Source organism: Scyliorhinus torazame, chromosome 10, assembly GCF_047496885.1.
Source record: "Scyliorhinus torazame isolate Kashiwa2021f chromosome 10, sScyTor2.1, whole genome shotgun sequence".
In the NCBI taxonomy this organism is placed as follows: domain Eukaryota; kingdom Metazoa; phylum Chordata; class Chondrichthyes; order Carcharhiniformes; family Scyliorhinidae; genus Scyliorhinus; species Scyliorhinus torazame.
The window spans coordinates 52366972-52391853 of record NC_092716.1 but is presented as its reverse complement, the minus strand read 5'-3'; the positions used below and the strand labels follow the sequence as shown (position 1 = coordinate 52391853).

Here is a 24882-nt window from a genome sequence, read left to right as displayed (position 1 = left end):
CAAATGGATGAATTGCAGAATCATTTTCAATTATTTGGTTGGAACAGATGCTTTTGAATGCTATTAATCTATACAAAATGTGTCACCAAACCAAATGCCTTGGTGTCATGAACAAATTTATTAAAGGTGATTCCATCCTTCATGAATACTGTGAACAGCAGTTAACTCGAGCTTAAATTGTCATTTTTCACCACTACATGCTATCTGAGCAACTTTTCAATTCAGCTTCTAAATTTAAATATTAATTTAATAATATAAATTATATTCATGGAATATTCTACCTTCATTGCATTAGCTATCTTCACAAAGAATTTCTGTAGATTTAATGTTTTCAATTGCTTTGTAATCTTATTATTTTTGTGTTTTCTAGATGAATATATGTAGCTTTGCATAAAATAATTCAATTTTTCCACATTGTTGATGGTCTTCTGACTGGTTTTACATACTCAGACACAAAGGGGGGAATTCTACATACCCCTGGTGGGTAATCTTTTTGTGGGAGGGCATATAAAATAGGACCGGTGTCTAGCCTACTGCCTCTGTACCTACGCCTGAGCCACCCCTGATAATACGGTGGGGGGATAAAGAGTCAGCTAATCCACCCTTTGGCATTTTGAGGTCCTTAGTTGGCCACTTTATGGGTAATTATGGGTCTAATCCTGCCTCAGTCACCATAATAGGTGGAGGAAAGTGGCCAGACCCCTTTTTCACCCTCTCTGGTGAAAAGGTGGAAATCAAGTGGGGTGTCTCCTTTACTTTAGGTGGATTACCTTGTGTGCATTGGGAGAATCCCCGTGACCCCCAGCTTCCAGAATGCACTAACCCTACCCCCAACTCTCAGGTCCTTGATCCTTACCACCCCCCACTCAAAAAGCGTAGACTTACCTTATAGTACGGTATCCATGCTGTCTTTCTTCTCGGGGACTGCGTGTAATCTCAGGAGCAGCCACTACTAAATTCTGGTACTGCTGGGACTACTCAGCTACCAGCTAATCAGAAATGGGTGGCAGTGGTCCACTGCCTATTTAAAAACCGACCAACTTTTACTTCCCATGGACATTTTGGCTCCCTCAGAGCCTCAATTTTAAGATACATAATGTTGGTTCCATGGTTTCAAGGCCTCACCTGTCCCTACTTTTATAACAACATTCCCTCCCTCCACCACCCTTGCCCTCTTGTTGCTCTCCTCCTCCTTTTATCCCTGCCATTGGTGAGAATGTCTTCTTTCCCTCTGACTCAGTACCTTCCTCTTCAGCTTAAAAACCCTTCTTAAAATCCATTTCCTTCACCAAGGTCTTGTCACTCCTCTTCATGGTTACTTCAACATAACTGAGACAATGGGTCCGCATTACCCTGCTGTTTCTGCAAAGCACCCTACAATGCTTTTGTACATTAAAGGAGCTACATAGAAACAAGTTATTATTGTTCATATAGAAAAGGAAATGCTAGACTTGTGTTAAATGTTTGCTGTATGTGCTTTCCAGAAAGTTGTGAAAGAAATGAACCGCCTGGGAATGTTGGTTGATCTGTCTCATGTCTCTGAAGATACAATGTTGGCTGCACTCGAAGTATCAGCTGCTCCTGTGATTTTCAGTCATTCTTCAGCATTTGCTTTATGCCACAACTACAGAAATGTGAAAGATAATGTTCTACGTAAGCTGGTATGAGTAATCATGTGCAAACTTTGCATGTTCTACATTACCAATTACAATAATAAATACATTTAACCAGAACTTGCTAAAAGAATAGAGACAATTGAACAATGCATGCTGATATTAATGTGAAAATTAGTCAGCCACTTCAGCAGGTATAAGAGATATGCCACAAGTTCCAAATCTCGACAATTGGTTGGCCAATTTATGAACACTTTGCTGCTTTCTTCGCGCAAACAGAATTTCACCCTTGGTCTCCCAATTATTTTTAGGAACTTGCTGAATTTGCCCATTGAACATGCCACAGAAAGTTACATCAAGTAATTAATTGCATACTTTCCCTTCGAACAAATGACATGGTAATTGTGACTTGTTTTCACCGTTCGTTCCTGTCTTTTTATGCTCTCTCTTAATCTTTTTCTATCTTTATTTCAATGTTTGTATCGGATTTCATGCTAATTCGTGGTCCCCCGCAGTACTGCCTTGGTTTATATCTCAATTTTAAAATCTCATTTAAGGAGGTACACGGTAGGTCTCAGATGCCCCATTGTCTCTGCTGCGCAACATTATGATGCAAACCATTTTTGAGCTGAAAGATGCAAGAAAATGTCTTTTTTTAACTCTTTATTCATCTATTTGAAGACAAATTTTACCTGTATTATTATTGAAAAATATGAAAACATAAAGTGTTTCCATATTTGATAGCAGTGTGTCACACAGAATAGCATTTAGAGTCTGAGATTCAGAAACTAAAAGCAAGGCTTTGAGCAATTTAATATTGTTTGCATCTTGAGATGCATCATAGCCTTGCAGAGTAGGCCCTCTGAGCCTGCTCCACCATTCAATATGATTATGGTGCATCCTCTATCTAAACACCATGCTCCCGCACTCTCCCCATTCCCACTGACACCTTTAGAACCTAGAAATCTATCTTTCTTCTGAATGAAGACATCCACGGTATTCTGTGGTAGGGAATTCCATCGGCTAACTACCGACCAAGTGAAGACTTTTCTCCTCCTCAGCCCAAACTGGCCTGCCTCGTATCCTGATACTTTGATCCCTTGTTCTCGACACCTCAGCCAGAGGAAACAACTTCCTTGCATCTAGTCTGTCCAGCCCTGTCAGAATTTTATATGTTTCAATTAGACCCCCTCTCATTCTTCTAAATTCCAGTTAATACAGGCCCAGTCAAGGGCGGCATGTGGCACAGTGGATAGCACTAGGACTGCGGCGCTGAGGACCTGGGCTCGAATCCTGACCCTGGGTAACTGTCTGTGTGGAGTTTGCACATTCTCCCCATGTCTGCATGGGTTTCACCCCCACAACCCAAACATGTGGTTAGGTGGATTGGCCACGCTAAATTGCCCCTTAATTGGAAAAATAAATAAATAATTTTTAAAAAGGGCAGCACGGTGGCGCAGTGGTAGCATTGCAGTCTCACGGTGCCGAGGTCCCAGGTTCGATCCCAGCTCTGAGTCACTGTCAGTGTGGAGTTTGCACATTCTCCCCGTGTTTGCGTGGGTTTCGCCCCCACAACCCAAAAGATGTGCAGAGTAGGTGGATTGGCAATGCTAAATTGCCCCTTAATTGGAAAAATTGAATTGGGTACTCTTAAGTTTATTATTTTTTAAAATACAGGCCCAGTCGACCTAATCTATCCTCATACAACATTCCTGCCGTCCTAGGAATCAGTCTGGTGAACTTTTGCTGCACTCTCTCTATGAAAAGCATATAATTTCCTGCATAAGGAGACCAAAATTACTATTCCAGGCATGGTCTCACCAAGGCCCTATACAACTGCAGTAAGCCATCCTTGCTCCTGTACTCAAGTACTCTTGCAATGATGGCCAACATACCATTTGCCTTCCTACCTGCTTGCTGCATGCTTGTTTTCAGTGACTGGTGTACTAGGACACCCGGGTCCCTTTGTACATCAACATTTCCCAATCTATCAATTTTTCACTCTGCTATTCTGCTTCTCCATCCACAGTGGAAAACTTCACATTTATATACTTTCTACTGCATCTGCCTAATACTTTCCCACTCACTCAACTTTCAAAATCACCTTGGAGCTTCTTAACATCTTCCTTGTCTCTCCATTCCTGCCAAATTTCATGTCGTCAGCAAACATGGAAATATTACCTTTGGTCCCCTCATCCAAATCATTGATATACATTGCAATTAGCTGGGGGGCACAACCAGTGATCCCTGCAGGAACCCACTAGTCACTGCCTGCCACTTCGAAAAAGATCTGGATATTCCTACTCTCGGTTTCCCCTTGGCTAACCAACTCTCAATCCATGCCAATATATTACCCCCAATTCCATGTGGTTTTTTTGCAGACTAACATCTTATATGGGGCTTTCTGAAAATCCAAAATCACCACATTCACTGGTTCACCGTTATTTGTTCTACTGGCTATGTCCTCAAAACAATTCCAATAGGTTTGTCAAACATGATTTCCCTTTCATAAATCCTTGTTGAATTTGTCTAATCCCGTTGATGTTTTCTAAGTCTCCCGTTATCACATCCTTTATATTAAACTCTAGCATTTTCCCTACTACTGATGTTAGATTAACCAGTTTGTAATTACCTGTTTTCTTTCTCCTTCCCTTTTTTAAATAGCAGGGTTACATTTGTTACATTTGCCACTGTCCAAACTGCCAGGACTATTCCAGAATCTACTGAATTTTGGAAGATAACAGTCAATGCACCCATTATTTCCATGGCCATCTCCTTTAGTGTCCTTGGATGTAGATTATCAGGCCCTGGGGATTTATCGGCATTCAATCCCCTTAATTTCTCCAGCACTACTTTTCTAGGAATACTAATTTCCTTTGATTCCTCCTCCTCCCTAGATCCTTGATTCTTTAGCATTTCTGTGAAAAAAAGACTAGAGTAGTTGTTCAACTGATATGCCATCTTCTTGTTCTCTATTGTACATTTTCCGGTTTTGGACTGTGGGGCCTACATTTCTCTTCACTTCATCTTTTTCTTTTTATATTTTTGTATAAGCTTTAATGGTCCACTTTTATGTCACTTACAAGTTTACTCTCGTACTCTATTTTTCCCCTCTGAATCAATCTCTTAGTCTCCTTTGTCGATGGAAGGAATGATTATGTCATGATTGATAGCAAAGAGTAGCAATCAGGTGCAATTTCAGATCCTGTGTTATGATGAACAGTAAAATGAAGATTTTTTATAATCATTGCAGGAAATGTGGCTTCAGTGCACTGCAATTGCTTAATAGGATAACTGCAATTTGCTAACTGGGATAAGGCAGCGATGAAATACATATATCTATAGAATTTTGAAAATAATGGTTTCTGATGGGATAGATATTTAAACTGATTCACCATACATATATTGTAATTGGTGACACCCTGACCTATAACCACAGCTTCCTTGATGCTGCCATTATGATGTGAAATGTGCACGTAATATTAATCTTTAATTTCATTGACTGGACAAATTTATATTTAACTTCTTTAAAATGTTTAAAGCAAACAAAGACACTAATTTAATAAGGCTGCCACATGTGACCTGACATGTCCCCAGTCTCTGCAGGCCATGGCCCAGTCTCAGCAGGCCATCGCTGAGGGCATCGGCGCCAGTGGCCATGTGCGAGCCGGCGTCGCACTGTCACAGACAGTGTTTGCCAACACCCTGGGCTCCATGGCTGCAAACCTGCAGACCCCTGTCGATACCAGCACGGGCCTCCAGGACTGGCAGCGCCAGATGTCGGGGGGGCGTCGGATGGCCAGTCCGTTCACATCCCCCACCCATGTAGAGGCCTGGGGGCCATCGGGCACCCCGAGGAAGGAGGAGGTGGTGTGGTCCGTCCTGGCTCCCTCTGTAGGGGAGGTCCCGGTACACCGCGACACCTCGGACTCCCCCCCTTCCGTCCCAGGTGCATCGGGTGGGCAACGGGCAGGACAGGCTGGCAGCTCGCCATCCCAGTCGCCCGGGCCGCAGCCTGGCCCATCTAGGCCAGGACGCCCCAGGAAACGGCCGCCAAAGGGATCCAGTGTCAGAGGGCAGGAATCACAGGAGTCCACCTCCAGTTCTGCTGTACCGTCTGGGGAACCACGTAGACGTAGTCAAAGGGCCCGTAAGGCCAAACAATTAGACACTGAGTAAGTTGGCACGGGTGCAGGGCACAGATGAGTTTTAGGGGCTAGGGCACGTGCATGAACTCCTTTGGTTATTAAAGTCAATGTTACACCTACCGAAGCTGCCTTTGTGCTCTGTCCAAAGTGTGCGGGCGTGTCATGTACGTTGAGCGCAAGTGTGTGTGTGAGGGGTGGTCTTACCTCAGCCCCAGGTGAGTCTGCCCCCTTCCCCCTGGGCCGCCATCAACATCCCCCGGGCAGAGGACGGGACCGTGCGCTGCAGTGTCACAGCCGCATGCAGGGATGGTCCGGGTGGATGGTGGTACTGTGGCCATGGGTCAGACATAGTCCAACGATGTAGAGCCAGGAGCTCATCGCAGGCGGGTTGTCATCATCCTCCATGGCCTGCGATAGACACGCGTCCACCCGCAACTGTGTGAGCCCGGCCCGTTGTGCCGCAGGTGGATCGGCAATGGGGGGGGGGGGGGGGGTGGGGTGGTGTGCATGCAGGTGGGGTGGGTGGGGTTGGGGAGGGGGGTGAGGGTGCTGGGTGGGTAGATGGGTGGGGGGTGTGGGTGGTCGGCTGTTGCCATGGTGTGCGGTCTGTGGCCATACTACCCGATTCCCACGCCCATCTAGTCAGTGAAGCGGGCGTCTATCAGTCTGTCCCGTGCCCGCTGGGCCAGCCGGTAACGGTGGACAGCCACCCGCCTGTGTCTACCCCGTCTGCCCTGACCATTGCCCCCATTCCCCTCATCTGGGGAGGACTGTGCCTCTTCCTGCTGCTCCTCCACTCCGCCCTCCTCTGCCTGCGGCACATCGTCCCTCTGCTGGGCTATGTTGTGCAGGACGCAGCACACCACAATGATGCGGCCGACCCTATCTGACCGATACTGGAGGGCGCCCCCAGAGAGGTCCAGGCACCTGAAACGCATCTTCAGCACGCCAAAGCACCTCTCGATCACTCCCCTTGTCGCTACATGGGCATCATTGTAGCGGTTCTCCGCCTCATTGCGTGGCCTCCGTATAGGCGTCATCAGCCACGATCGCAATGGGTAGCCCCTGTCGCCCAGCAACCAGCCCCTCAGCCGGGGATGGCGTCCCTTGTACATGCCGGGGATGGATGACCGCGACAACACGAATGAGTCGTGTACACTACCTGGGTGACGGGCGCAGACGTGCAGGATCATCATGCGGTGGTCGCAGACCACCTGTACGTTCATCGAGTAGGTCCCCTTTATATTAGTGAACACGGCCCTGTTATCTGCAGGTGGCCGCACGGCGACGTGCATCCCATCGATCGCGCCCTGGACCATGGGGAACCCGGCCACGGCAGAGAAGCCCACGGCCCGGGCATCTTGGCTGGCCCGGTCTACGGGGAAGCGGATGTAGCGGTGCGCCATGGCATAAAGGGCATCTGTCACTGCCCGGATGCACCGGTGCACCGATGTCTGCGATATGCCGGACAGGTCCCCACTCGGTGCCTGGAATGACCCCGTTGCATAAAAGTTCAGGGCCACCGTAACCTTGACGGACATGGGGAGAGGTTGTCCCCCGCCAGTGCCACGCGGTGACAGGTGTGCCAGCAGGTGGCAGATGTGTGCCACGGTCTCCCGGCTCATCCGGAGTCTCCTCCTGCATTCCCGGTCCGTGAGGTCCTGGTATGACTGGCGGGGCCGGTACACACGGGGCGCCCTCGGGTGCCTCCGTTGCCGTGGGGCCGCGACGTCCTCCTCCCCCTCCTCGTCCTGTCGGTCAGGTGTCCCTCCAGCCTGGGCGGCTGCCGCCTGCCCCTCTGCGGCAGCCTGGGCCGCCTCTCTGGCACGCTCCTCCTCCTCCTCCTCCTCCTCCTCATCCAGGGCAACATAGACATGAGCGGCTGCCACCACGGCGGCCAACATCGCTGGATGATCTGAAAACATGACGGCCTGGTGGGGGGGAGGGGAACGACGACATAGAACATAGAAAATACAGCACAGACCAGGCACTTCGGCCCACGATGTTGTGCCGAACCTTTGTCCTAGATTAATCATAGATTATCATCGAACCCACAGCGCAGAAGGAGACCACTCGGCCCCCCGAGTCCGCACCAGCCCCCGGAAAGAGCACCCCACCCAAACTCAACACCTCCACCCAACACCAAGGGCAATTTGGACACTAAGGGCAATTTATCATTGGCCAATTCACCCAACCCGCACATCTCCGGACCGTGGGAGGAAACCGGAGCACCCGGAGGAAACCCACGCAGACACGGGGAGGACGCGCAGACTCCGCACAGACAACGACCCAAGCCGGAATCGAACCTGGTACCATGGAGCTGCGAAGCAACCGTGCTATCCACAATGCTACCGTGCTGCCCTTAAGAACAAATAAATCTACACTATATCATTTTCCCGTAATCCATGTACCTATCCAATAGCTGCTTGAAGGACCCTAATGTTTCCGACTCAACTACTTCCACAGACAGTGCATTCCATGCCCCCACTACTCTCTGGGTAAAGAACCTACCTCGGATATCCCTCCTATATCTTCCACCTTTCACCTTAAATTTATGTCCCCTTGTAATGGTGTGTTCCACCCGGGGAAAAAGTCTCTGACTGTCTACTCGATCTATTCCCCTGATCATCTTATAAACCTCTATCAAGTCGCCCCTCATCCTTCTCCGCTCTAATGAGAAAAGGCCTAGCACCCTCAACCTTTCCTCGTAAGACCTACTCTCCATTCCAGGCAACATCCTGGTAAATCTTCTTTGCACCTTTTCCAGAGCTTCCACATCCTTCCTAAAATGAGGCGACCAGAACTGGACACAGTACTCCAAATGTGGCCTTACCAAAGTTTTGTACAGCTGCATCGTCACCTCACGGCTCTTAAATTCAATCCCTCTGTTAATGAACGCGAGCACACCATAGGCCTTCTTCACAGCTCTATCCACTTGAGTGGCAACTTTCAAAGATGTATGAACATAGACCCCAAGATCTCTCTGCTCCTCCACATTGCCAAGAACTCTACCGTTAACCCTGTATTCCGCATCCATATTTGTCCTTCCAAAATGGACAACCTCACACTTTTCAGGGTTAAACTCCATCTGCCACTTCTCAGCCCAGCTCTGCATCCTATCTATGTCTCTTTGCAGCCGACAACAGCCCTCCTTACTATCCACAACTCCACCAATCTTCGTATCGTCTGCAAATTTACTGACCCACCCTTCAACTCCCTCATCCAAGTCATTAATGAAAATCACAAACAGCAGAGGACCCAGAACTGATCCCTGCGGTACACTACTGGTAACTGGCATCCAGGCTGAATATTTGCCATCCACCACCACTCTCTGACTTCTATCGGTTAGCCAGTTCGTTATCCAACTGGCCAAATTTCCCACTATCCCATGCCTCCTTACTTTGTGCAGAAGCCTACCATGGGGAACTTTATCAAATGCCTTACTAAAATCCATGTACACTACATCCACTGCTTTACCTTCATCCACATGCTTGGTCACCTCCTCAAAGAATTCAGTAAGATTTGTAAGGCAAGACCTACCCCTCACAAATCCGTGCTGACTATCCCTAATCAAGCAGTGTCTTTCCAGATGCTCAGAAATCCTATCCTTCAGTACCCTTTCCATTACTTTGCCTACCACCGAAGTAAGACTAACTGGCCTGTAATTCCCAGGGTTATCCCTAGTTCCTTTTTTGAACAGGGGCACGACATTCGCCACTCTCCAATCCCCTGGTACCACCCCTGTTGACAGTGAGGACGAAAAGATAATTGCCAACGGCTCTGCAATTTCATCTCTTGCTTCCCATAGAATCCTTGGATATATCCCGTCAGGCCCGGAGGACTTGTCTATCCTCAGGTTTTTCAAAATGCCCAACACATCTTCCTTCCTAATAAGTATTTCCTCGAGCTTACCAATCTGTTTCACACTGTCCTCTCCAACAATATCGCCCCTCTCATTTGTAAATACAGAAGAAATGTACTCATTCAAGACCTCTCCTATCTCTTCAGACTCAATACACAATCTCCTGCTACTGTCCTTGATCGGACCTACCCTCGCTCTAGTCATTCTCATATTTCTCACATATGTGTAAAAGGCCTTGGGGTTTTCCTTGATCCTACCCGCCAAAGATTGTTCATGCCCTCTCTTAGCTCTCCTAATCCCTTTCTTCAGTTCCCTCCTGGCTATCTTGTATCCCTCCAATGCCCTGTCTGAACCTTGTTTCCTCAGCCTTACATAAGTCACCTTTTTCCTCTGAACAAGTCATTCAACCTCTCTTGTCAACCATGCTTCCCTCACTCGAGCATCTCTTCCCTGCCTGACAGGGACATACATATCAAGGACACGTAGCACCTGTTCCTTGAACAAGTTCCACATTTCACTTGTGTCCTTCCCTGCCAGCCTATGTTCCCAACTTATGCACTTCAATTCTTGTCTGGCAACATCGTATTTACCCTTCCCCCAATTGTAAACCTTGCCCTGTTGCACGTACTTATCCCTCTCCATTACTAAAGTGAAAGTCACAGAATTGTGGTCACTATCTCCAAAATGCTCCCCCACTAACAAATCTATCACTTGCCCTGGTTCATTACCCAGTACTATATCCAATATTGCCCCTCCTCTGGTCGGACAATCTACATACTGTGTTAGAAAAGCTTCCTGGACACACTGCACAAACACCACCCCATCCAAACTATTTGATCTAAAGAGTTTCCACTCAATATTTGGGAAGTTAAAGTCGCCCATGACTACTACCCTATGACTTCTGCACCTTTCCAAAATCTGTTTCCCAATCTGTTCCTCCACATCTCTGCTACTATTGGGGGGCCTATAGAAAACTCCTAACAAGGTGACTGCTCCATTCCTATTTCTGACTTCAACCCATACTACCTCAATAGGGTGATACTCCTCGAACTGCCTTTCTGCAGCTGTTATACCATCTCTAATTAATAATGCCACCCCCCCACCTCTTTTACCACCCTCCCTAATCTTATTGAAACATCTATAACCAGGGACCTCCAACAACCATTTCTGCCCCTCTTCTATCCAAGTTTCCGTGATGGCCACCACATCGTAGTCCCAAGTACCGATCCATGCCTTAAGTTCACCCACCTTATTCCTGATGCTTCTTGCGTTGAAGTATACACACTTCAACCCATCTCCGTGCCTGCAAATACTCTCCTTTGTCAGTGTTCCCTTCCCCACTGCCTCATTACATGCTTTGGCGTCCTGAATATCGGCTACCTTAGTTGCTGGACTACAAATCCGGTTCCCATTCCCGCCAAATTAGTTTAAACCCTCCCGAAGAGTACTAGCAAACCTCCCTCCCAGGATATTGGTGCCCCTCTGGTTCAGATGCAACCCGTCCTGCTTGTACAGGTCCCACCTTCCCCAGAATGCGCTCCAATTATCCAAATACCTGAAGCCCTCCCTCCTACACCATTCCTGCAGCCACGTGTTCAACTGCACTCTCTCCCTATTCCTAGCCTCGCTATCACGTGGCACCGGCAACAAAGCAGAGATGACAACTCTGTCTGTCCTGGCTTTCAACTTCCAGCCTAACTCCCTAAACTTGTTTATTACCTCCACACCCCTTTTCCTACCTATGTCGTTGTTACCAATGTGCACCACGACGTCTGGCTGCTCCCCCTCCCCCTTAAGGATCCTGAAGACACGATCTGAGACATCCCTGGCCCTGGCACCCGGGAGGCAACATACCTTCCGGGAGTCTCGCTCGCGACCACAGAATCTCCTATCTATTCCCCTAACCATTGAATCTCCTACAACTATTGCTTTTCTATTCTCCCCCCTTCCCTTCTGAGCCCCAGAGCCAGACTCCGTGCCAGAGACCTGACCGCTAAGGCCTTCCCCCGGTAGGTCATCCCCCCCAACAGCATCCAAAACGGTATACTTGTTTTGAAGGGGAACGGCCACGAGGGATCCCTGCACTGTCTGCCTGTTTGTTTTTTTCCCCCTGACTGTAACCCAGCTATTCTTGTCCTGTACCTTGGGTGTGGTTACCTCCCTGTAACTCTTCTCAATCACCCCCTCTGCCTCCCGGATGATCCGAAGTTCATCCAGCTTCAGCTCCAGTTCCCTAACACGGTCTTTGAGGAGCTGAAGTTGGGTGCACTTCCCGCAGGTATAGTCAGTGGGGACACCGGTGGTATCCCTCACCACCCACATCCTACAGGAGGAGCATGTAACTGGCCTAGCCTCCATCCCCTCTTACCTTAAAGAATATAGCTGCTGTGTGGACTAACTAGATCTCCGCCCTCCGACTCTGCTCCCAGTCAGCTACACTTCCTGTAAACTCCTGGCTCTCTTCGCACTCTTTGCGGAAATGTCGGAAACAAAATGAAAGGAGCACCTTACTCCCTCCTCACCTAACTCCCTCGATCTGAAAACATGACGGCCTGGTGGGGGGGAGGGGAACGACGACGTGTCATCATTGCCCATATCCCCTCCTCCCCCCAGCCAGGTGGCATGGACCGCATGGGTCCAACTGTTGGAGGCTGGCACCTGGCCAGGTGGACCAACTCATTTGCCCTCCCATCACCCTCCTCGGCACGGACCCCCTCCCCAACCTACACCCCAGCACGGACCCCCTCCAACCCCCAACCTCCACCCCAGCACGAACCCCCCCCCAACCTCCACCCCAGCACGTACCCACTCCCCAACCTCCACCCCAGCACGGACCCCCTCCAACCCCCAACCTCCACCCCAGCACGGACCCCCTCCAACCCCCAACCTCCACCCCGGCACGGACCCCCTCCCCAACCTCCACCCCAGCACGGACCCCCTCCAACCCCCAACCTCCACCCCAGTACGGACCCCCTCCAACCCCCAACCTCCACCCCAGCACGGACCCCCTCCAACCCCCAACCTCCACCCCAGCACGGACCCCCTCCAACCCCCAACCTCCACCCCAGCACGGACCCCCTCCCCAACCTCCAACCCAGCACGGACCCCCTCCCCAACCTCCACCCCAGCACGGACCCCCCCCCCCAACCTCCACCCCGGCACGGACCCCTCCTCAACCTCCACCCCAGCACGGACCCCCCCCAACCTCCACCCCAGCACGGACCCCCCCCCAACCTCCACCCCAGCACGGACCCCCTCCCCAACCTCCACCCCAGCACGGACCCCCCCCCCCCCCCAACCTCCACCCCGGCACGGACCCCCTCTCCAACCTCCACCCCAGCACGGACCCCCTCCCCAACCTCCACCCCAGCACGGACCCCCCCCCAACCCCCAACCTCCACCCCAGCACGGACCCCCTCCCGGCACTCCCCCGGAGCCCAGCCTACTCTAACCACCACCCCCCCGCCGCACACACACACACACACAAGCCGAGACACACCTCTCCTCACGCAATCAGTCTGCGGCCACGCCATTTCCTGCCCAGAGCCAACCCCCCAGGCCGTCACTCACCTCCTCGCTGGTCGGCGTGAGCCTGGAGCACCGGGTCACGCCGATGAAAAGGAGGTTTAATTCACGTCGACGTGAACGGTCATCACGTCGACGGGACTTCGGCCCATCCGGAAGGGAGAATATCGGCAGGCCGAAAATCGGCTGCCTTGCGCAGGCCCGTGACATTCTCCGCGGCAGCGGCGCCATTAACGCCCCGCCGACTTTTCTCCCTTCGGAGACTTCGGCGGGGGCGGGATTCACAGCGGCCAACGGCCCCCAGCGGGTCGGAGAATGACGCCCTATATCTTTACCTGGGTGGCTTTCTAGCTGTATAAAAACTAACCCCTTTTGTGTTTAACTCTGGTCTGTTGGACTGAGTTCTTTGCAATCAGCACGTAAATGGTTAAGTACAGGCACTGAGTTAATATTGTTATCTTTATAATTACAAGAAATTCTATTACAATCAATCAAGAAGTGGGGGGGGGAACAAAAGGTCAGGTCCTGATATCCATCCTCCCCAGTCATATCAATGATTATAGTAGTGGATTTTCAGGCATGGGAGAGACAACCTGAGTCTTTGCCGCTGAGTTTCTGTATCAATGACGCATGGCATCATCAGTGCATTGCAATTCTTTGATTAAGGCATGCTGTATTTCTATCTTCACTTTCAGTCTTGATAAATTGTACAGCCTGCTGTCTGCCTAGTATACATGGAAACTCTTTCCATGTCTGCAGGTCAGGAGCATTGAGAAGAAAATACCAAACAAAGTGAGGGTTAGGACACAGCCCTGATTCACTTCATTCTTCACCCTGAAACTGTCGAAAGTAGCACCATAAAACTATGCAGTACAGTGCATGTTGTCATGAAAGGATCAGATCAGACAGAGGAGCTTTGGTGGGCAGCAAATTTCTACAAAGTCTTCTAGAGCCCCTTGCTCTGCTCAATACGTTAAATGCTGTAGTAAGATGCATTATCACATTAAATAACACTGCTGGAAGTGGTTCGAAAATTCTACTACCTTGGGTTCACGATCACAGATAATCTGTTTCTTGGGCAGCACGGTAGCACAGTGGTTAGCACAGTTGCTTCACAGCTCCAGGGTCCCAGGTTCAAAACTGGCTTGGGTCACTGTCTGTGGGTTTCCCCCGGGTGCTCCGGTTTCCTCCCACAGTCCAAAGATTTGCAGGTTAGGTGGATTGGCCATGATAAATTGCCCTTAGTGTCCAAAAAGGTGAGGTTGGGTTACGGGGATAGGGTGGAGGTGTGGGCTTAAGTGGGGTGCTCTTTCCAAGGGCCGGTGCAGACTCGATGAGCCGAATGGCCACCTTTCTATGATACAGAAATTGATATATGCATAAGGAAAGCAGCTGCTACCTTTGGTTGACTCATGACACATGCATGGAACAACATGGAATAACACTTAAGAGGCAAGTTACTAACTTATGAGGCCTGTGTTCTCAGCACTTCTTATGTAGCTGTGAAATAAAATGGATTGAGAACTAGCAAGAAAGGAAGTGCAAAAAGTTCCATTTTTGTTATTTGCAGTGCATTCTGGGCATTTTATGGAAGGACAAAATCACAAATGCGGCAGTCCTCTCAATGGCAAATCTCCCAAATACATTGGCATTCATTAAGCATAGGTGACTTTGCTTACACAGGCACATTTGCAGGATGGAAGGTGCATGCATATCCAAGGAATTTATGTGTGGCATGGTCGCCAGAGCCTGAAGACCATTAGGAGACCCAAAGCTCCATTTCAAGGTTATTTGCAAGTGTAGCATGAGGGTCCTAAGCATTGATTTTCGCACCTGGAAGAAACTATCCAATGACGGAGGGAAATTGTGACATCGCTTGTGGTCCAGAGTGTGGTACCATAATGATCAGTGGTTACACTTTTGGAAGACCCTGCCCTGCCTCTTGCACCATATGAAGTTACTCTTTCCATAACGGATTTGTTGTATGTCCATCAACTTGCATAACGGATGCGCTATAATTTAAGTGCATCATCTTATGCCTTACAGGCAATAATTTACCACAGCAGCATTACAAATGTTGGCTGTTAAAAGAACATGAACATAAGAAATAGAGGCAGGCGTAGATCATTCAGCCCCTCGACCGTGCTTCACCATTAAATATGATCCTGGCTAATGTTCTACCTCAACTCTTCTTTTCTGTCTACTCCCCGTATCCGTTGATCCTGAGATAATAATCTATTGATTCCACCTTAAATAAACTGAACAATGAAACATACACAACCCTCAAAGGCAGACAAGCTTCACTGCACTTATTCTCCTCATCTCCGTCCTAAATCATCAACCCCTTTTTGTGAGGCTGTGCCACAATGTACTAGATTTCCCAGCCAGATAAACCAACCTCTGCCCATTATGTCAAGTCCCTTCAGAATCTTGGATGTTTTAATGAGATCAACTCTCATTCTAGCACTGTGCCTCGCGACGCCGGGATCTGGGTTCGATCCCAGCTCTGGGTCACTGTCCATGTGGAGTTTGCATATTCTCCCCATGTCTGCGTATGTCTCACCCCCACAACCCAAAGGAGTGCAGGTAGATGGATTGGCCACGCTAAATTTCCCCTTAGTTGGGAAGAAAAAAGAATTGGGCACTTAAAATTTTTTTTTTAAACTAATTCTTCTAAACCTAGAGAGAATATAGGCACAATGTATTCAGCCTCTCATCGTGGAACAACCCTGTCTTCTCAGGAATCATTTTGGTGAACTTTCACTGTATCGCCCCCAAGGCAAACAGAGTACTCCAAGTTTGGACTAACCAAAGCCCTATCCAATTGTAGCAAGACTTATCTTTTCTTGTACTTGATTTTCAGGATAAAGGCAAACGTGCCTTTAGCATGTCTTTGGTTTATCATACATTAGTTAAATAGTTAATTTGACACATTGGGTGCTTTATTCTTTAGAGGTCTAAATGTGTAGCATATGTAATGCTTGCCTTCACTGGACGGGACATCGAGCATAAAAACTGGCAAGTCATGGTACAGTTGTATAGAGTGTTGGTACGGCTGCACTTGGAATATTGCGCACAATTCTGATCGCCACACTACCAGAAGGTGGAGGCTTTGGAGAGGGTGCAGAGGAGGTTTACCAGGATGTTGCCTGGTCTGGAGGGTGTTAGCTATGGCACTAATCATACCAACTTAAAAATATTAAAATTAATTCCGGTGTCCTGTATGTGGTATTATCAGAACTTTAAGCACTGCAAGGGTTAATGGAGTGTCGAGAGTAGCCACTAGAGGGAGCTACAGTTACAACTATGTAAGGCAATGGTGCTAAGCCTTGGGGGAGAGTCCGGGAGAGTGTGTGCAGGAGTTAGCTAGTGAGAGTCAGAAGTACAGATAGTGTAAGTGTGTGTAGATCATAGTTTAAACCAGTAGTGAGATGAGCTGTAGATGAGAATCTTTTAGATGTTATTAACCAACTGTGCATTCTTTAGGAGTACGTGTCGAATCCAAGTTAGTAGTGTTAATAAATTTATAGCTTTGTTTATGTTAAAGCTATTTTGTGGTCTTTGTGAACACTACGCCAACCATCCTGAAATAAGCAACACAAAGAACACCACACTGTATAGTTGCACAAATTCTCTGCTTTGTTTATTTTTCAGGCAAACAATTCCGGCATTGTGATGGTCAATTTTTATCCTAATTTTATTTCTTGTAAGGGAACTGCTACCTTATCCCAAGTGGCAGGTTAGTATGATCTGTGACCATTTTGAATGATAAGAGCAGCTGAAATTCTCTGTGTATTTGTCTAAATTATTTACTGTTCTAATTTTAGACCACCTTGACCACATCCGAAATATGGCTGGTGCAGATCACGTGGGCATTGGCAGCGACTTTGATGGTTTTGAGAGGTACCTAGATGGTAGTTGATTCTGATTTTAGACCTAGAATTATATCTTTGTTGAAGCAGAACAAACATTAAACTCTCTTCTTTTGTTTTACAAGGGGTCCTACTGGGCTAGAAGATGTTTCAAAATATCCGGCTTTAGTTGCTGAGCTTCTGCGGCGTAACTGGACTGACAATGACATTAAGAAGATGCTTGGTTTAAACTTTCTACGGGTTTTTAAGGAAGCTGAAGATGTGAGCAATTTATTGTAAACAGGTTCACATAACTGTGTTCCATTATTATGTATTAGATGCATAAGCTCTATCTGGTTAATTAGAAATTATAACAATACCCATTACAAACAAAGTTGCATTTTCATAGAATCTTTAATGCAAGCTATTTATTTCTTCATTGAGCCCAAATTTCTCTCAAACCCAATGTGAAGCCGTTTTCGAACGAAGGTCCTTGAGTGGCTGTTGATATTATTTCTGGTAATTCTGGTAATCATTGTTCTTTCAGGAGCAATTCCTTCTTTGAATTTCTTTATATCTTTGGTGCAGAACTTGCTCCAGAATTATGCCTGTTGCTCTGTAGTCAGTCACAAGTTTGTAAATACAACAGGGTGACTTCCTGATTAGTCCCAACACCAGCATAATGAACATTGAAACTCAGTGTATACAGAATAGTAGACAAAATCGGCAGAATTCTCCGTTCCTGAAACGAAGTGTTGACACCGGTGCAGGATTCGTGGAGTTCCACGATAGCAAAACTGGTGCCGCACCTGGACCGATTCAGCTATCATTAAGGGGCTAGCACCGGCGCCACGTGGAACACAAACAATTCCAATGAAAAATGGTGCCGGATTCGCCTGGTCCGAGATTGACACGTAGGAGGCTGACAAGCTGCAGCCGCATATACTTTGCTCCCCAACACACACCATACCAGTCAACAAGGTGGCAGCGAGGAGAGCGGCACCAAGATTCACTGATGCCAAGCTGGAGATGCCTGCGGTGGACGCACTGGGGGGTAAGGGTTGCGGCTATGGATCAGCATATCCAAGGCCTGGGGCATTCTGTGCAGGTGCTGAATGAGGCCCAGGACAGGGTTGCCGCCTCACAGGCAGCCATGTGCCAGAACCACCTGGAAATTGCAGCGGTGCTTCTGAGTGTGGCCCAATCACACACAGCAGGCCACGGCTGTGAACGTCGGTGACATTTCCAAGGCCAAGATGTGGTGCAGACACATAGGGTGGTGGCGCAGTCACTGGCTGATGTGACACATACCCAGAACGTGATGGCACAGTTGCAGCGTAATGTGGTGCAGTCCCAGGTGGTGATAATCCACTCCCTGTGCTCAATGGCTGCGAGCATGCAGACCCTAGTCGAGACCAGATCAGGCCTCCACAACTGACAGCGGCAGGTGGTGGAGAGGCCTCAGGGGATAGCTCCACTGGCACCCCCGTCCCATGGGCACGCCTAGGGAGGAGGAGGTGGTGGGGCCCTCGCCAGTGACTCCCACAGTGGAGGTGCCGGAACACCGCAGCACCTTGGACTGCCCCCACCCCCTCCTGTCCCTGGTACATCTGGTGAGAAGTGGGCAGAACAGGGTGGCACCAAGCCACCTTGGATACCCGAGCAGCAGCCTATCCAGGCATGGTTGTCCCAAAAGACGGCCGCCAACAGGGACCCATGTCACTGGACGGGAATCATAGCAGGCCGCCTCACTCCTGCTGTACCATCTGGGGAACCACCTAGATGTAGCGTTAGGGCCAGTAAGGGTAGAAAGTTAGACACCAGTGTCATAATATGCACTCATGTTCATAATGAGATACAGACAGGCAGCGATGGACACACACAGGAACCAATCACCACACAGAATACAGAACAACCAATCACCCGGCAGGACACTACAGGGTACATTACCAGTATAAAACACACGAGGCAGGAAGGCTCGGCCTCTTCGTACTGGTGATAGCTGTAGCAACAGTCAGGGTGCAATGTACAGTCGGCACCTACTACACATGGCACAGAGCAAGTCTGGGCAAGCCAGACCAAGGTTAGCAAGCTTAGATTAATAGAGTGCCGACCGACAGCGAACTGTGTACATTACTCGGCAAGTTCAATAAAGCAGTGTTGAACCATCTACAGCGTTGGAAGCCTGTTTTCAAGTGATACTGCGTCGAGTTGCAGTCTGTGCTAATCCAACATATATAACATATCAACCAGTTAAGTTGGCATGGGTGCAGGGCAGTTTAGTAATAGGGGCTAGGGCATGACTCTGTATATTTTCCGTCACATTAAATATTTGTTCCCACTGTTACAACCTGGCAGATGGGTGTGGGGGTGAGCTGGTCTGGCCAGAGAGAGGGTGTGGGGGTAGAAATGGGCGGATGTTGTGGGTGGCCTGGGCTCCCCCCACCCCCGATCGTCCCCACCACCGTCACCCCAGGGATCCGATGGGACCGTGTGATGGAATGGCCAGCTCATATGCAGGGATCACCCAGGTGGACGGTGGAAAGTGCTACCATGGGCAGGAGTCAAACGCTGTCATACAATGTGGAGCACCAGAGCTTATCGCAGAGAAGGTTGTCATCATCCTCCATCCCATGGACAAGACCCCAGGGCGAACCCAGGGCCCGCGCAGGTATGTATCATGGAGGGGGTTGCAGGTGTGGGGGTGTCCGGGGTGGGGGGGGGGGGGGGGGGTGCGTGGTGGTGGGATGCAGTGTCCACGCCCCTGACCAGTTTACCTCTCTAGTCGGTGAACCTGGAGGCGATCAGAGCTTCCTGTGTGCATTCCTGTGCCTGCCTGGGCCCCATGTCCTGCCCATCCTCGCCCTCTCCTGCATCCCCCTCATCGAACGAGGACTGGTGTTCATCCGCCTCCTCCAGCACCTCACTCCTCTGCTGCGCGATGTTGTGGAGGACGCAGCAGGCCGCCACAATGCGGGCAACCCTCTCCGCATCATACTGGAGGGCCCATCCACAGCGGTCCAAGCACATGAACCGGATCTTCAAGAGGCCAAAGCACCGCTCGATCATGCTCCTGGTCGTTGCATGGGCATCATTGTCGTGGGCCTCCGCATCATTCTGTGGCCTCCAGATAGGCGTCATCACCCACAACCCCTGTGGCCCAGGAGCTAACACCCCAACCGGAGGGGGGTGGCATCTCAAACATGTCAGCAATCGTCGAATGTGCCAGGATGAAGGTGCCATGCACACTGGCCAGGAGCGGGCGCAGACCTGTATGATGCGCAGCTGGTGGTCTTATCAGCTGGACGTTCATCGAGTGGAACCCCTTTCGGTTTGTGTAGAGCGGCCTTTCATCTGCAGATGCCCGTCGGGTGACATGCACCCCGCCAATCACCCCCTGGACCCAGGGCATGTCGGTGAAACGTGGCATCAAGGTAGGCTCGGTCCACATTGAAATGTATGTATTGTGTCGACGGGGCGTATAGGGTCTCCGTGAACAGTGCAGATGCACCTGTACACCGAGGTCCGAGAGATCCCGGACAGGTCCCTAGTCAGCACCTGGAAGGACCCCGTCGCATAAATGTTCAAGGCGACCGCCACCTTGAGGGACCCCGGAGCGGGTGTTTTCCCCCATACCACCGTGGTCTCTCTGCTCAGCCGGAGTCTTCAATGGCATGCCCGGTCAGGCAGGTCCTCGAATGACAGGCGCTACCAGTACACACAAGGCTTCATGCGGCACCTCCTTTGCACTTCCTCCACCTCCTTGGCCTGTTGGCCAGCTCTCCACCCTAGGCGGCTGCCTCCTGTTCCTCTGGGGCAGGTTCCGCTGCTGCACGCTCCGCTGCTGTACGCTCCGCTGCTGCAGCTTCCTCCTCCTTGAGCAGCTCCAGCTCGTACAGCCGCAGGACATCCCCCAGGACTGCGGCGAGCAGCAGGAAGGCCACCATTGCTGGCTGAATTCCAATATCCATTGTGTACAGGGGGTGAAAGGCCAATGTGTTAGCATGGCCCATACCCCCGTACCCAACCAGGTCCACCAGGCTACATGGCCCTGATTGACACTGCGGGCTCTGCCCACATATGTCCCCCCCCCACCCCCCCCATCTCCGTCGGTGTGCGGCACTGTGGGTGGGGCATCTGGCCCTGGCACCCGTCCGATGTCAGGGCTGGCATTGCCCTTGCCAACGGTACGCTCCGCGGCCCCTGCCGTTGCACCCATAGGTGCTACAGTGGGCATTGCCCTTGAGTGGACCACCTGGTGCCCTGACGACGGGTGGCGGCCAGGTGGGGAGTGGTGGAGGGTGGGGTGCGGGGATGGAGGCACCCATACGGCCGGTGTCACTCTGCTGAACAAAGGGCCAAGGTGGGTGGTCTGTGAGATATGCAGGAAAATGGCCTTCGAGGCCACGGAAATGGCGGTCCATGCCAGGACACACCAGTCCCTTGGGGGTTCACCCGGGCCACACGGCCCATTCACCCACCCTCCCCGTCCCACCGGCCTTGGCAGGGCCCCCTAACCCCAGCCAGCCCGGTCAGTCTCTGGCCCAGCAGCCCACAGTCAGGCCTCTCTCTGTCCTTCTTCCTCGCTCTCTCTCTTTCTCCCTCATCAGTTTCATGATTTTTCAAAGCACAACCGAACCGCGCCGTCGGGAACTCGGCCCATCGGAGACGGTGAATTGCAGGCCCCAGAGAATACTGGGTCAGGCCCGCTAATAATGTCAAACGGTGTTTACTGTATATGCGTTCCGGACTACATTGATGCCACTCCCGAGGTGTCGGAGCTTTGCGATCTGACCAATCAACGGAGAATCCTGCCCATATATCTCAATCTATTTTATTACTGTTTATTGGTGATCTTTAGAAAATTGAGCATATTTAATTTCTGAAAGAACTATTGTGATTAGCTTTATGTTTCAGATAAACAAAAAATTCTTAGAATAGGATCTCTGTTGATACAGACAGAAGAGTCAATATTTTGCTGTGGGTCTGGAGTCACATGTAGGTCAGATGGCAGATTTCCTTCTCCAAAGGACACTAGCGAACCAGATGGGGTCTTGCAAGATCACCTGACGATGAGACAGGGCCATCTGGCGTCCCCTACCCCCAGCCACAATTCAAAGACTGATCTGGCGATGAGGTGGAACCTGCTGGCAACACAGGCCCCAGCTGCAACCCCACAAAACCCAAGTGGACATGTCCAGGGACAACAACAACTTCTCGGCATTGTTGTCACCAATACCCTCCAGCAACCCAGAGACAGCAACCTCAATTGGGCATGTTAGCGAAGAGACTCCAGGGACACTATCTGGTGCACACCACACACATACTGTGGTACATCAGGTGCAGGTAGGAACACACGAGGAGGCGGAAGGTCGGAAGGCGGCCGGATCCAGGGACTAGCTACCGGGTCTCTGGCTTCTGGAAACGGCGGTCCCATCAATGTCCCATCAGGCACAGAGGCGGGACTACATGAGGGGCTGTCAGAAAACATCCAGCACATGTAGGTGCAGTTGGAGAAGTCCAACTGTCTGCAGGGTCAGGAGGTGGTGCTGACAATGCATGCCACCCTAGCCAATACTGCATGGGTGGCATCCGCAGTAGAGGCTTTGGGTGCGACAGAATCAGCCATGGATCAAGCTGTCCAAGGCCTGGGGCACTCTGTGAGGGCGGTGGCCGAGGCACAGGTCAGGGCAACCATTGGACGCTGTCCCTTTACCTGTCTCCACCACCGCTTCCCTAGGGGTTTGATGGGATCATGCGATGGGCTGATCAGCACGCATGTAGGGATCACCTGGACGGACGGTGGAGAGTGCTACCGAGGGCAGACATCAGATTGCATTCATCGATGCGGAGCACCAGAGCTCATCGCAAAGCACATCGCCATCATCCTCCATCCCATTGTCCAGACCCGCTGATACTGCCAACCCAGTGCGGCAGGTAGGAAGCATGGAGGGAGATGCAGGTGCCGGAAGACTGAAGACTGGGGGGGATGATTGGATGAGGCGGATGGGGCAAGTCGGGACGGTCAAACCGCCGGTGGCCAGGCCCCTTAGTCATTGACCCTGGCGCCGATTAGAGTGTCCAATACGCAGCAGCCTTGGTGAACATGTTGTGCAACCTCCAGCGGCTGCCTGGGCCCCATGCTCTGCCCATCCTGTTCCTCCTCCGCATCCTTTGTCGGACGAGGCCTGGCATTCCTCTGCTGCGCGATGTTGTGGAGGACGCAGCAGGCCATCATGACGTGGGAGACCCACTTGGCATTATACTGGAGGAGCCCCCGAGCGGTTCAGGCACCTGAAATGCATCTTCACGCTATTGATGCACCGCTCGATCACCTCCCTGGTCGAGGCATTTTTTTTTTTAAAGTTCATTTACGGGCTATGTGCTTTGCTGGTTAGATCAGCATTTATTACCCATCCCTAGTTGCCCTTCAGAAGGTGGTGGTGAGTTGCCTTCTTGAAACGCTGCAGTCCTCCAGGTGTAGGTACACTGTAGGAATCTGTAATTGAAAGAATCTTAACTCCTGGCTGGCTCGCCAATGTTAGAATCTTGTATTTGAAAGAATGTTAACTCCTGGCTGGCTCGCCAATTGTTGAGAATCTTTAATTTGAAGGGATCTTAACCTGCCGAACTACGCCAAGTTTGGGGGAAGCTTAGTTGATGAATCAAAGTCCTGGCGCAATACGACAAGTTGTAAGACTTGTAATATTTTGGGACTATGCCAAGTTGTTGGATTCCTAGTATTATTCGACTGTGTAAAGTTGAAGGAATTTATATAATTTCTGCTATTCGGTTACCAGTAGCACTTTGCGAATACTGGGACTCAGCAGAAACTTCAGTTAAAACTTCTTAGGTGCCAAAAAGAATTGTTTTATTTGTAGTTGCTTGATTACAATTTGAAATTAATTTAAAAGGCAATTCGTAGACAATTCGAAGCTTTCAGAGAATTACAGACATTGGGCGTCATTCTCCGACCCCCCGCCCCCGCCCCCGCCGAAGTCTCCGGTACCGGAGATTGGGCGGGGGCGGGAATCGGGCCACGCCGGTTGGCGGGACCCTCCGCTCAATTCTCCGGCCCGGATGGGCCGAAGTCCCGCCCAGAAATTGCCTGTCCCGCCGGCGTAAATCAAAGCTGGTATTTACCGGCGTGACCAGGCGGTGTGGGCGGGCTCCGGGGTCCTGGGGGGGCGCGGGGCGATCTGACCCCGGGGGGTGCCCCCACGGTGGCCTGGCCCGCGATCGGGGCCCACCGATCCGCGGGCGGGCCTGTGCCGTGGGGGCACTCTTTCCCTTCCGCCTCCGCCACGGCCTCCACCATGGCGGAGGTGGAAGAGACTCTCCCCACTGCGCATGCGCGGGAAACTGTCGGCGGCCGCTGACGCTCCCGCGCATGCGCCGCATTTCCGCGCCAGCCGGCGGGGCAACAAACGCCATTTCCGCCAGCTGGCGGGGCAGAAATCCCTCCGGCGTCGGCCTAGCCCCTCAATGTTGGGGCCCGGCCCCCAAAGATGCGGAGCATTCCGCACCTTTGGTCCGGCGCGATGCCCGTCTGATTGGCGCCGTTTCTGGCGCCAGTCGGCGGACATCGCGCCGTTGGCGGAGAATTTCGCCCATTATCTTTTTGCTTAGGCAGACAGCTCGAAAGTAACTTTTAAAAGGTCAAAGTCTGGCAATGAAACATGAAAAGAGAGAGAGAAAGCTAATCTTCAGCTAAACTGAAACTCAAAGTCAAAAGTACACTACATCACTGACACAGACTGACAGACTGACAGAACCCCCAAAAGACAAAGCCTAAAATGGCGGGCGGAAACTTTTCAGTTATACACTTTCATATCTGTCTTAAGTCATCTAATCACACCCCAATATAATCCTAATTGGTTTGG

At 50.5% G+C, this 24882-nt stretch overlaps 2 protein-coding genes across 4 annotated transcripts in view; one reads left to right on the top strand and one right to left on the bottom strand.

Moving 5' to 3' along the window:
* LOC140430567 (dipeptidase 1-like) overlaps positions 1-24882 on the top strand; it is an 86004-nt gene that overhangs the window by 56134 nt on the left and 4988 nt on the right. Inside the window, exons 6-9 of one of the 2 annotated variants that reach the window (XM_072518123.1) lie at positions 1485-1661; positions 16803-16887; positions 16976-17051; positions 17146-17281. In XM_072518123.1, the coding sequence (XP_072374224.1) occupies positions 1485-1661; positions 16803-16887; positions 16976-17051; positions 17146-17281 (474 nt within the window). The remainder of the gene's footprint in view (positions 1-1484; positions 1662-16802; positions 16888-16975; positions 17052-17145; positions 17282-24882) is intronic. The other variant, XM_072518124.1, reaches the window with a different exon arrangement.
* LOC140430568 (uncharacterized) overlaps positions 1452-24882 on the bottom strand; it is a 230938-nt gene continuing 207507 nt past the window's right edge. For both annotated transcript variants that reach the window (XM_072518130.1, XM_072518131.1), the window contains exon 8: positions 1452-1624. In XM_072518130.1, the coding sequence (XP_072374231.1) occupies positions 1591-1624 (34 nt within the window). In that variant the 3' untranslated portion in view covers positions 1452-1590. The remainder of the gene's footprint in view (positions 1625-24882) is intronic.